Source organism: Xyrauchen texanus, chromosome 9, assembly GCF_025860055.1.
Source record: "Xyrauchen texanus isolate HMW12.3.18 chromosome 9, RBS_HiC_50CHRs, whole genome shotgun sequence".
NCBI classification, from domain to species: domain Eukaryota; kingdom Metazoa; phylum Chordata; class Actinopteri; order Cypriniformes; family Catostomidae; genus Xyrauchen; species Xyrauchen texanus.
In genome coordinates, this window is record NC_068284.1 from 46,371,705 (window position 1) to 46,384,350 (window position 12,646).

The 12,646-nt window shown below is 38.3% G+C and overlaps 1 protein-coding gene across 1 annotated transcript in view; it reads left to right on the plus strand.

The window, feature by feature from the left end:
• The first annotated feature begins 5,889 nt into the window (after positions 1-5,889).
• The window catches only part of ap1m1 (adaptor related protein complex 1 subunit mu 1), a 31,903-nt gene continuing 25,146 nt past the window's right edge, over positions 5,890-12,646 (plus strand). Inside the window, exons 1-4 of the mRNA XM_052134260.1 lie at positions 5,890-6,084; positions 8,279-8,435; positions 9,614-9,681; positions 12,094-12,224. Coding sequence (XP_051990220.1) covers positions 6,043-6,084; positions 8,279-8,435; positions 9,614-9,681; positions 12,094-12,224 — 398 coding nt within the window. The 5' untranslated portion in view covers positions 5,890-6,042. The remainder of the gene's footprint in view (positions 6,085-8,278; positions 8,436-9,613; positions 9,682-12,093; positions 12,225-12,646) is intronic.

The window sequence follows — 12,646 nt, forward strand, 5'->3', positions numbered from 1 at the left end:
ATGAGGGATTCATTCCTGATTAAAATAGTTCCAAAACAATTTTAGTTTTTTTAAAAATCCTCGTGATCACACAATAATAGCTGTGCGGTTTGAGTTCATTCCTTGTCTAACTGTCTTGCAGTCTTATCACACATGCAGTCTCGTTCGGTTGAATATAACTGGTGGCACAAGAAGAACTTGTTTATATTTGTCACCTGCTGGTGCATTCCCTGTTTTAGAGTTGTAGTGCGACTGAAACTGTGACTGAAACACAAAGCTGTTACTCAAATGTGCTAGTGAATATGTGAAGAAATGCATGGTTTTTGCCCATGCAAAAGTCTTTGCCACAACGCTGGAGTGTTGTGGGTGGTTGCTACAGCTCTGCGTTTGCTAAGGTGTTCGAAGGGGTCTTAAGTCAAAAGAGCCCACCCCCAAGACTCTCGATATGACTCTTGATATGAACATTGTAAGTCTGGTTGCTTCAAAGGTAATAGAGCAGTCATTTTTAGCTGGAAATTTTTTTCCCATCATTTCTTTCCATAGTGATTTCATAAAATCCTTCCTAACACCGTTCTAAGTTATGACCCAAACCAACCAGCTCCGAGGTGAATCCCAACAATGCAATCTTTCATTTAAAGAAAAAAAAGTATTTCAAAATTGGACAAAAAGACAAAAGGTGCAAGACTGTGTAGTAATGAGGGACTGAACTGCCAAACCACGAATTATTGCGAATGACGTAATTGCATTAAAAACGATGGAAAAACATAAAACTATTGATTTAAAGTGGTTCATTACAGGTCTAGAAACAATACTGTGTATTTTAATTTAATTGCAAAATATTCAGATATATGCAAATGTGTAAGTAGTTTGAGAGTTGTTGGGAGAGCGACTCGATTGCGTCATTCACAGTGTGTCATGGGAGTGGGCGATCGCTACAAAGCTCTGTTGGCGCACTTTGTTGCCCAGGAATGTCTGATTGGCGGATCATTATTTACATGGAAATACCACCATTAAAATGAAAATGAAATAACGTGGATTGATGGCATCAACAGAAGCATGTACGATCAATGTAAAACCTCGGAGCTCACGGTTGGTCTATTTTTAGGTTTATAAGTTCTTGTTTAAAATCAATTTGTCAATGGAGAAAATGAATGTGATTTTTACTTCCGGGAACTAGACTGTTGCGCTCTATAAATAATATAAATAAATTGCTTTTATGCTTTTAGTGAACAACTGTAAATCAATCCTTTTATATTTTTTCATAGTTTTGAATTTGATTACATCATTCGCAATGCTCGTGGGATTGTAGTTCATTCCCTCATTAAACTCGTCGAGTACGTTTGACTTTTTGTCCGATTTTCAAATACTTTTTTGGGTGCTTCAAATCAAAGTTTGTGATGTTGAATGCCATTTGTGTTCCACAGAATAAATTCATACCAGGTTTGGCATGCCACAAAGGTGGTAAATTACAATAGAATTGTCATTTTTGGGTGAACTGTGCCTTTAAGATCTAAAAGCTGATTTACAGCACCATGCCTCAATGCTGTTTTGACAAACCTGTCAGGCAACTGTTTTGAGTGCCATGTTTCTCTCGCATCCCCAATAAATGCTACAACATTTTAGAGAGCAGCGTGCAACTCGGGCATGTCAGTGACTGTTATGAGGAATGGCAGTTCAGTCTTTCTAATGCCCCCTTTATACAGCCAACCAGCATCAGTATGGACAGTGAAATCACAGATTAGAGATTGAAGCGATGGTAGGGTCTCACACTGTGTTTATGGACTTTATAGAGCGGCTGTGGCTCAGGTGGTAGAGCGGGTCAGCAACTAATCGCAGGGTTGGTGGTTCGATTCCCGGCCCACACGACTCCATGTGCCAAAGTGACTTTGGGCAAGACACTGAACCCCAAGTTGCTCCCAATGGCAGGCTAGCGCCTTGCATGGCAGCTCTGCTGTCAATGGTGTGTGAATGCAATGTAAAGTGCTTTGAGTTTGCACTGAGTCTTTCACAAAACTGTCCCAGAGACACCACTTGACCAAATTCATCACTCAGCATCTCACAATTTCAAATTTGACATTAAGTCAATGACCCAATCAGACCAAACCTGCAACTCATTTTGGGGTCACAAGTCCCACCAGTGGAGCAACACTGCTCTGTTATATGCTTGACTGTCTGTTCTCGGCACTGTATCTGTGTGTTCATAAAGTAGATGGATCAGTTGCACATTTGGAAACCAGGACAGAGCAGCAATAACTCACATCACGGGTCTGGAAACAAGGGAAGAGGTTAAAAAGACTATTAGAAAATACAGAGAGAAAGAGCGAGAGAGAGACAATGAGAGTCTTTGAACAATGTTGTGCTTGATGTCATGCGTCTTTATCCATCCTGTTGGTGATTGGTCAGATGAATGGGTGTTACTGTGAAGGCCTGAACTGCAGTAGGATTAGAAGGCAGTGTTACAATGGCTATTGTTGGCTGGTTTCTGGATTATTACATCCTTACTGCAACACAGAACAACTGAGGATAGATAGATAGATAGATAGATAGATAGATAGATAGATAGATAGATAGATAGATAGATGGATGGATGGATGGATGGATGGATGGATGGATGGATGGATGGATGGATGGATGGATGATGAATGGATGGATGGATGGATGGATGGATGGATGGATGGATGATGAATGGATGGATGGATGGATGGATGGATGGAGGATGGATGGATCTACCAGTGCAGAAGAAGTAATCCAAAGTGTTTAGAATACGTTACTGACCTTGAGTAATCTAACGGAATACTTTACAAATTACATTTAACAGAATGTATTCTGTAATCTGTAGTGGAATACATTTCAAAAGTAACCCTCCCAACCCTGAAGATGACTATAATGAAATTACTTTAATATTAACGATAGACATGAATAAAAGGTTTCACTCATATAAATGTGAAAAAAGGTTTAACGAGTACAAGTTGCATTGGAAAAAAGCCATTGCAGCCAGGGACGGATTATGATTTACAAAGGCCCAGGGGCCACCCAAAACGTTGTTGAGTGGGGGTGGGGGGGAGGGGGGGTTTGGGGTCTGGGTTGTTCGTTGTTCATGCCCAAAAGGGTTTTCAAGTGGGGGGGGATCACAAAACTAGATCACACAGCCTTAAAGCCCAGGGCACCCCTGAGCATTCAAGGGCCCCAGGGCACTGTCCCCATTGGCCCGGTCAGTAATCCGTCCCTGATTGCAGCATAATACAAAGAATTGCTGATCGTAAGAAAATTGAGAAACTGTTAGAATTAGGATTTTCGAGATAGCAAAGATTTCACCAAACATGACGTTCATTGGCAGTTTATTGTATTATTGACTAATATCAAGAAGCAATTTCACATTTTCCTTCTTTTTTATCTTCTCTCTTGGGGGTTATACATAGTTAATATGTACTTATTCACAAAAAGTCCTTAGAGTTGTCCACATCTCAAAGTTAAAATGTACCATGTCTGATGTCAGAGTCATATCTCATTCTGAACAATGGCATGCAGAACATATGGACACACGTACAGCCTGAAATTCTAGATCATCTAATGCACATGTTTCTGTAGACACAGGGCCAATAAAACGCTTGCTATGCCATGACTCTGTGTCTTTAGACAAACAAGTTATATCATGACCTGATTCCATTACATCTTTCTTAAAAGACATTATTAGAACAGGGGACACATTTGAAATGTATTGAGCTGAACAGCTAAAGGAGTTTCATTTGATATGATATACACACATGCATCCTGTTCATACTGCTTCAAGATATTTTCTGTTTAAATTTCACCTGAACCTAATTTTACGTTCTATAACTTTGCAAATGACAGTCATAGGGGATGTCAGACGGACAGTCACAGTCATATACGGAGCACTGCTTAGCGTCAAGTGACATCTAGTGGAAAGACTGACATCAACAGCTATGAACAGAGCAGAACCAATAAAGAGAATCCTCTAAAAATGAAAAATAAATGCCTTGCAAACACTTTCCAGATACTGTCACAAATGGCAATGCATTTATGTCAAGACATCACATTATGAGCACACACTGTATATTCCCAAAGTGTATGTTTAATTGTAGAACACGTAACAAAACAAAAAAGAAACATCCCTTTTCGGGACACTGTATTTTTGTAAAGATAACTTATAAGACAGCGCTACAGGGAGACAGGAATGACAGCTGTTCATCTTCGCATTGGCAGAACATGTGTAACAACACCTGCACAGGACATCCGAATATCACACCTGCTGGACAGGTACAGGATAGCAACAACTGCTCGAGTTGCACCAGGAGCGCACAACCTCCATCAGTGCTCAGACTGTCCGCAATAGACTGAGAGAGGCTGGACTGAGGGCTTGTAGGCCTGTTGTAAGGCAGGACCTTACCAGACATCACCGGCAACAATGTCACATATGGGCACAAACCCACCTTCGCTGGACCAGACAGGACTGGCAAAAAGTGCTCTTCACTGACGAGTCGCAGTTTTGTTTCAGCAGGGGTGATGATCGGACTCGCGTTTATCATCGAAGGAATGAGCGTTACACCGAGGCCTCTACTCTAGAGCGATATGGAGGTGGAGGGTCCGTCATGGGCTAGGGTGGTGTATCACAGTATCATCAGACTGAGCTTGTTGTCATTGCATTCAATCTCAATTGAATGCATGTGCGCTACAGGGAAGACATCCTCCACCCTCATGTGGTACCCATCCTGCAGGCTCATCCTGACATGACCCTCCAGCATGACGATGCCACCAGTCATACTGCACGTTCTGTGCGTGATTTCCTGCAAGACAGGAATGTCAGTGTTGCTGACATGTGAACATCTTAAACTACTTCAAAGTGTTCTCATCAAAAAATCCTCCATGTGCAGCATTGACAGCTTTGCAGATCCTTCTTATTCTAGCTGTCAGTTTGTCCAGATACTCAGGTGACCTTTCACCCCACACTTCCTGTAGCACTTGACCTTTCACCCCACACTTCCTGTAGCACTTGCCATAGATGTGACTGTCTTGTCGGGCACTTCTCACGCACCTTACAGTCTAGCTGATCCCACAAATGCTCAATTGTGTTTAGATCCGTAACACTCTTTTCCAATTATCTGTTGTCCAATGTCTGTGTTTCTTTGCCCACTCGAACCTTTTCTTTTTGTTTTTCTGTTTCAAAAGTGTATTTTTCTTTGCAATTCTTCCCATAATTCCTCCTGAGTCTTCTCTTTACTGTTGTACATGAAACTGGTGTTTAGCGGGTAGAATTCAATGAAGCTGTCAGCGGAGGACATGTGAGGCGTCTATTTCTCAAACTAGAGACTCTGATGTACTTATCCTCTTGTTTAGTTGCACATCTGGTCTTCCACATCTCTTTCTGTCCTTGTTAGAGCCAGTTGTCCTTTGTCTTTGAAGACTGTAGTGTAGTTTTTTTTTCCAATTTCAAGCATTGTATAGCCTTCATTGACTGATGAGTTTCTAGAGAAAGCCATATTTGACCTAATATTGACCTTAAGACATGCCAGTTTATTGCATACTGTGACAACTCAAAAACAAACACAAAGACCATGTTAAGATTCATTTAATGAACCAAATAGCTTTCAGCAGTGTTTGATAAAATGGCAATTGATTTTCTAGTACCAAATTAACAATTTAGCATGATTACTCAAGGATAAGGTGTTGAAGTGATGGCAGATGAAAATGTTTTTTTTTTTGTTTTTTTTCCAAATATATATATATATATATATATATATAACAGTTGGAATTGGTGGCAAACAGGAAAATATGAAGTTCTGCACTTGTTAGGTTAGACTAGTGCGGTCTGTCTGTCTGTAAGTGGTACTGCAGTGTTCTCATTCATCCAGTGCGGCAGGTGGCGCTACAGTCACACACGCGCTGATCGCGGCAACACCCGGTTCCTCTAAATCTCTTATCCGCTGTTTGATGATTTTGTGAACGTCTTAAACGGATGACAGTTCTTCATTAAAGACACCGATGCCTCAGAAGTGAACGTACTTCTCTACATTACCGATAAAAGTGGTCGAGAGAGGTGGAGAGATGTCTGCCAGCGCGGTTTATGTGTTAGATCTGAAGGGGAAGGTGAGATAACGGTTCACTAGCACAGCTGGCTAAAGCTAATCACACCCAACATAAATCTGAGAGATTTAAATAATGTCAAAATAAATATGTTTCTCATGTTTTGAAAATCTTAGGGGTTTAACAGCCCATATCCTGATGTATTATTCCATGTATAAATTCACCATTACAAAGCAGCTGTTTACTATTAACTGAATTAATTTCTGTTGGATAAAGTGACTGATCAAATCAATTATTACCAATCACTATCAATTAAAAGTAGATAAAATGTTCATCCCCACATCCATCGTTATTTAAACTCACTCTTTATTGACATTTAAGCTTTCAATTATTTCTAACGCACTTTGTGTTACTATATAAATTAAGGCTGGCCTTTTATATGTAGTTTTTTTTATTGTTTTTAATGTGAATTTTTGGTGTTGAGTGGGCAAATTGTTTCATGCACCCCTTAGAAAAGTATTATGGTTGAACCTTGGTACTTTGATAAGTAACAGGTCATATTTGGGACATTACAGAATTGGAGGACAATTTAGGCATCAATATTCTTCAAATTTGTACTTACTTAGTTGACATATTTTGATATGTATTTTAAGAAAAGACGTAATAAACCTTCAGAAAACTGTATTTTTCCAGCCTTGGCATCAAATATAAATTTGAAACCTCTTGTGTGTCAATTAAAAAAAGTTACTAAGAGGTCCTTGGAGGACAAATATGTCTGCGTCAAAAAACTGACATAATAATAATATATATTTATATTATTTTCCACTTTCAATTAGTTAATTTTAACCAACATCAGTCCTGATCATAACTACCAAATATTCATTCATTTTCAGGATTTTAACAAGCCAGTTTATTTACATAATGCCATTGTTGTTTCTTACAAACACACACACACACACACAGACACACACTTTTTTCTCAATACACACATACAAATCACACTCTGACATCCATACAAATACACCCACACAATTTTAGCTGCATCATTTATTCAGTTGTCCTGCAGTGCTCTATAATACAGCAAATAGAAAATTGGAGAAAAGTATGTATTTGCTCCATTGGCTAAAAATGAGAAAAACTGCACCATCTGGTGGAATTTCAGTTTTGAAGCCAGGGCTCCGGAATGAAAGCATAATATCATATAATTCATGATTTTATGCTATTATGGCTCTGGGATCAAATATTGCAGTTTTAATGGGTTTCAATGGGGACATTTTTGTCCTGAAGGTCCTGAGTGTGACTATTTTGTGTATACAGTGTATTATAGATGTATTATAGGAACCAAAAAATACACACCTTTGGCAAAATGTATGCAGTTGTCATTAACACATCAAAAATGATTGAAAAAAATAAATAAAAAGGTATCCCGAAGGTCGCACAAGGGTTAAGAAGACTGACGAGGATGCAACGGTAATGGTTGCACACACTCGCACTAATATCAGCAGTTTCTCAAGGAAAGATGCTAATTTGTGAATTAAATGTCAATGTCAAGATCTTTACACTCATATTTATGAAATAAACAAAGAAAACTGAAATAAGTCTTTTGTACTGATAATGTTAGTAAACGGGTTGAGTTGTGTAGATTGACGAAAGCAACCAATGGTGAAAAGATAATAATATTTAAAATAAATTAAAATGTTTTGTTTTTTTACACCGTTAAAATACACTTTTATCAATCACATCATACAAAAAAAAAAATAATAATAATTTTAACTATTATATTTTACAGGAAATTTGGCCATTAACAATATGGGATCAGGAAAAATAGCTATTGTAGGGGGTGTGCTTGAATTTGAATACATTTTTTGAAATGCATATTAGTAAGCATATTTGTTCAGTATTCTGAGCATCTATACTTTGAAAATGTCCTGCAATTCTGGAATGTCCCATTTATGTACCATGGTATTTATAAGGAACTACATGATACCATTACAATGGTCACAGAGTTCCTTCAAGACAATGTTTTAGCACTCAAGAATATGTATTTTCAGATAATGTCAGATAGGAAACCACAGGATTTGGAAATTGCTCTGTAACATGAATCAGTGAATTATGGTTTGGGTTGTTGTGCATTATTTTCTGTTTTCTAAGAGCGTGTGTGTGTGTGTGTGTGTGTGTGTGTGTGTGTGTGTGTGTGTGTGTGTGTGTGTGTGTGTGTGTGTGTGTGTGTGTGTGTGTGTGTGTGTGTGTGTTTCAGGTCCTGATTTGCCGTAATTACCGCGGCGATGTGGACATGTCCGAGATTGAGCATTTTATGACCCTGTTGATGGATAAAGAGGAGGAGGGCACATTATCGCCAATTCTGGCTCACGGAGGTGTTCGTTTCATGTGGATTAAACACAACAATCTTTACCGTATCCTATCACTCACAGCTCACTCTCAGATCTGTTATGACTAGAGCTATAATAAAAAAAAACAGTCGATTAATCGCAATTAAACGTTTTAATCGACTGACAGTAGTTTTTCACTTAGGTCTGTCGCGATTATTAAATAATCGTCTAATTGCGATTATTATTGTGTGCATTGAACAAGCACTACACGGACGGCTTTAACGGTTGCGCACTGTCACCATGTCAACAACTGCATTTCCAGCTGAAAGCATTTAAACATGCTCCTCCCGCTGTGCCCCATGGGAGTTGTAGGCCCCTGGTCTTCAGCCCGTATAAGCCTGTGCGTTAATGCACCCCTGGTCATTTTAACGACTAGTAAGAAAGTACGGACATGTAATATGGTAACAGTTCTTGGTTTATTTGGAGTAAATCATTAATTAAATCAGCTCCGACTGATTCGTAAGTCTTTGATCCACTAAAAAGTACTGGTTCAAGAACCATTAATGAAACCGAACATCATGAAATTAATTTGGTTCGTGTATAATAATGTAACCATTACCAGAGAATTTGTATGTGTTGTGGTGGGTTATTAAAACTTGCACATCCACTGGAAATCCTAGAGTGGTCTTCGCTTTGTCACGATGGCATGAACGCTCCTGAACATTACTTTTATCTTGCCTCTGGCTTTGCATAGCACTTATTAGAGAGCCGTTCGATGTAAACACATGCAACATCACTGACTACTGGCCTACAGAGCCCCCTTCAGGACAAAACTGGAACATGTTACATTATTTGACAAGCTGACACAAAAATCTGAATGAATGTTTGAAGCACACATACTCTTTAGGAAGTATGACAGTTAATCGTACAAGCCCATAAACAGACAATTAATCATCATAATCACAGTTATTTTTTAGAGCATAAATCATCAGCCAAATTTAATAATGGTGACAGCCCTAATTACACTACTGTATTTCCTCTATTGATGTAGGGGATAAGTGTTGATATTACATGATACCTGCCATAATAAAGACTCTTTTATAGCTTTTTTTGGAGATTTAGTTTTTCTTCACATATTTCACTGAACAATATTTGTTGTTGTATCCCGTTTATAATTTTTTTCCACTATGAACATGACAAATTTGATTCATTTGTTGTATCTCTCTTAAGCATGTTTTGCCTCTTAACTTATTGCCAAACAGTTGTTGCGACATCCAAAAAGAATGCTTGTGTCTCCCTGGTTTTCTCCTTCCTCTACAAAGTTGTTCAGGTACTGTATGTTATGTCAGTTTAACCCTTTAATGCATACATCGGGTCATTAGTGACCCAGGACCTCTTTCCAGCTGAGTTATGCCCACACCATTTTAGCATTCCTCAACCTTTCTCTTCTGAATAGTATATCAAAAATCAAAAATAATAGTCAAAATTGCAAAGAATCTATATATATATATATATATTTATATCCGCTTAATTACCTAAAGTGTATATGGTTATTAAAGACCCAAGATATGTAATAGTGTCATTTTGTTGCACTTCCATAAATAATATTTTTATGATTATTGCATATCTAAATCAGTTTACTTTCACAGGATATATATTTCATTGTCTATTACAAGACAAATGAGTACTACATTCATACAAATCACCACTACAGTTGACACATCTTAGCCAAATACATTTAAACTCAGTTTTTCACAATTCCTGACATTTAATGGTAGAAAACATTCCCTGTTTTAGGTCAGTTTGGACCTCTACTTAATTTTAAGAGTGTGAAATGTCAGAATAATAGTAGAGAGAATGATTTATTTCAGATTGTATTGCTTTCATCACATTCCCAGTGGGTCAGAAGTTTACATACACTTTGTATTTGGCATCATTGCCTTTAAATTGTTTAACTTGGGACAAACTTTTTGGGTAGTCTTCCACAAGCTTCTCACAATAAGTTGCTGGAATTTTGTCCCATTCCTCCAGACAGAGGTGTAACTGAGTCGGGTTTGTTGGCCTCCTTGCTCACATACGCTTTTTCAGTTCTGCCCACAAATTATCAATCAGATTGAGGTCAGGACTTTGTGATGGCCACTCCAATACCTTGACTTTGTTGTCCTTAAGCCATTTTGCCACAACTTTGGAGGTGTGCTTGGGGTCATTGTCCATTTGGAAGACCCATTTGTGATCGAGCTTCAACTTCCTGGCTGATTTCTTGAGATGTTGCTTCAATATATCCACATACTTTTCCTTCCTCATGATACCATCTATTTTGTGAAGTGCTCCAGTCCCTCCTGCAGGAAAGCACCCCCACAACATGATGCTGCACCCCCATGCTTCACGGTTGGGATGGTGTTATTCGGCTTGTAAGCCTCACCCCTTTTCCTCCAAACATAATGATGGTCATTATGGCCAAACAGTACAATTTTTGTTTCATCAGACCAGAGGACATTTCTCCAAAAAGTAAGATCTTTGTCCCCATGTGCACTTGCAAACTGTAGTCTGGCTTTTTAATGGAGGTTTTGGAGCAGTGGTTTCTTCCTTGCTGAGCAGCCTTTCAGGTTATGTCGATATAGGACTCGTTTTGCTGTGGATATAGATACTCGTCTACCTGTTTCCTCCAGCATCTTCACAAGTTCCTTTCCTGTTGTTCTGGGATTGATGTGCACTTTTCGCACCAAACTACTTTCATCTCTAGGAGACAGAATGCGTCTCCTTCCTGAGCAGTATGATGGCTGTGTGGTCACATGGTGTTTATATTTGCGTACTATTTGTGTACAGATGAACGTGGCACCTTCAGGCATTTGAAAATTTTTCTCAAGGATGAACCAGACCTGTGGAGGTCCATAATTGTTTTTCTGAGGTCTTGGCTTATTTCTTTTGATTTTCACATGATGTCAAGCAAAGAGGCACTGAGTTTGAAGGTAGTCCTTAAAATACCTCCACAGGTACACCTCCAGTTCAGTACACCTCCTATCAGAAGCTAATTGTCTAAAGACTTGATATAATGTTTTCTGGAATTTTCCAAGCTGCTTAAAGGCACAGTTAACTTAGTGTATGTAAACTTCTGACCCACTGGAATTGTTATAGTCAATTAAAAGTGAAACAATCGGTCTGCAAACAATTGCTGGAAAATTACTCATGTCATGCACAAATTAGATGTCCTAAACGACTTGCTAAAACTATAGTTTGCTAATATGAAATCTGTAGAGTGGTTAAAAAATTTGTTTTAATGACTTCAACATAAGTGTATGTAAACTTCTGACTTCAACTGTATATCATGTTGATTTCTGCATAACAATGAGGAAATATCATCATATACATGTACACATATACAGTGCTATTTCTTACACAAGGTGGCGCTGTTGTTTCAGTGATTGACTTGATTTACGTTGTAAATTGCTTTTTGATGCAAAAAAGCAATGTGGAAGTAAACTATAGCAAGTGTAACACATGAACACTATGATTTGGCTATGAATGAATCCTGTTCTATATTTGTTGCATCATCTCTTTGATATATTACAAATAAAACACCAGAATATATCAGAATATATTCTATTATTTTCGAAATGTCTTAAATGATTTGATAATTTGACACTATTTGGGCATTTTGTAGATCCATTTGTGATAGATATACAGTACCTGTCGGGTCGCTAAAGACCCAAGCATATAAAAATGATGTGTTTGTATGTCTCAGGTGTTCTCGGAATACTTTAAGGAGCTGGAGGAAGAGAGTATCAGAGATAACTTTGTGATTATCTACGAGCTGCTTGATGAACTCATGGACTTTGGATATCCTCAAACTACTGACAGCAAAATCCTGCAGGAGTGAGTCCATATGGAACAGAATCATTCACCTAAAATTTAAAATGATCATTTTCTACTCACCTGCATTTGGCTCGAATGTTTAAGAGAAGTTTAGCAGAATGTCCAAGCTACTCATGTATCGTACAGTGAAAGTGAATCATAACCAGGGGCTGTAAATCTCCAGAAAATGAAAAAATAGCATCGCAAAAGTGGTCCTTACATCATGTGCTGATGTGCATTTCATGGACATCACGTCTCCTGAAGCAGACGAAATTGAAGCTGTTATTCACTGATAATCTTCACCTTTATCGAAGCTCAATTTCAGGTTTAAAAATGAGGCGTCAACATCATTGATATTAAAATGCAATTGGTTCTCATGTGTAGTAACTAAGTGTACTAAGGGCAGGCTAGATTATCAGTGAATAATGATTTATATTTTAATC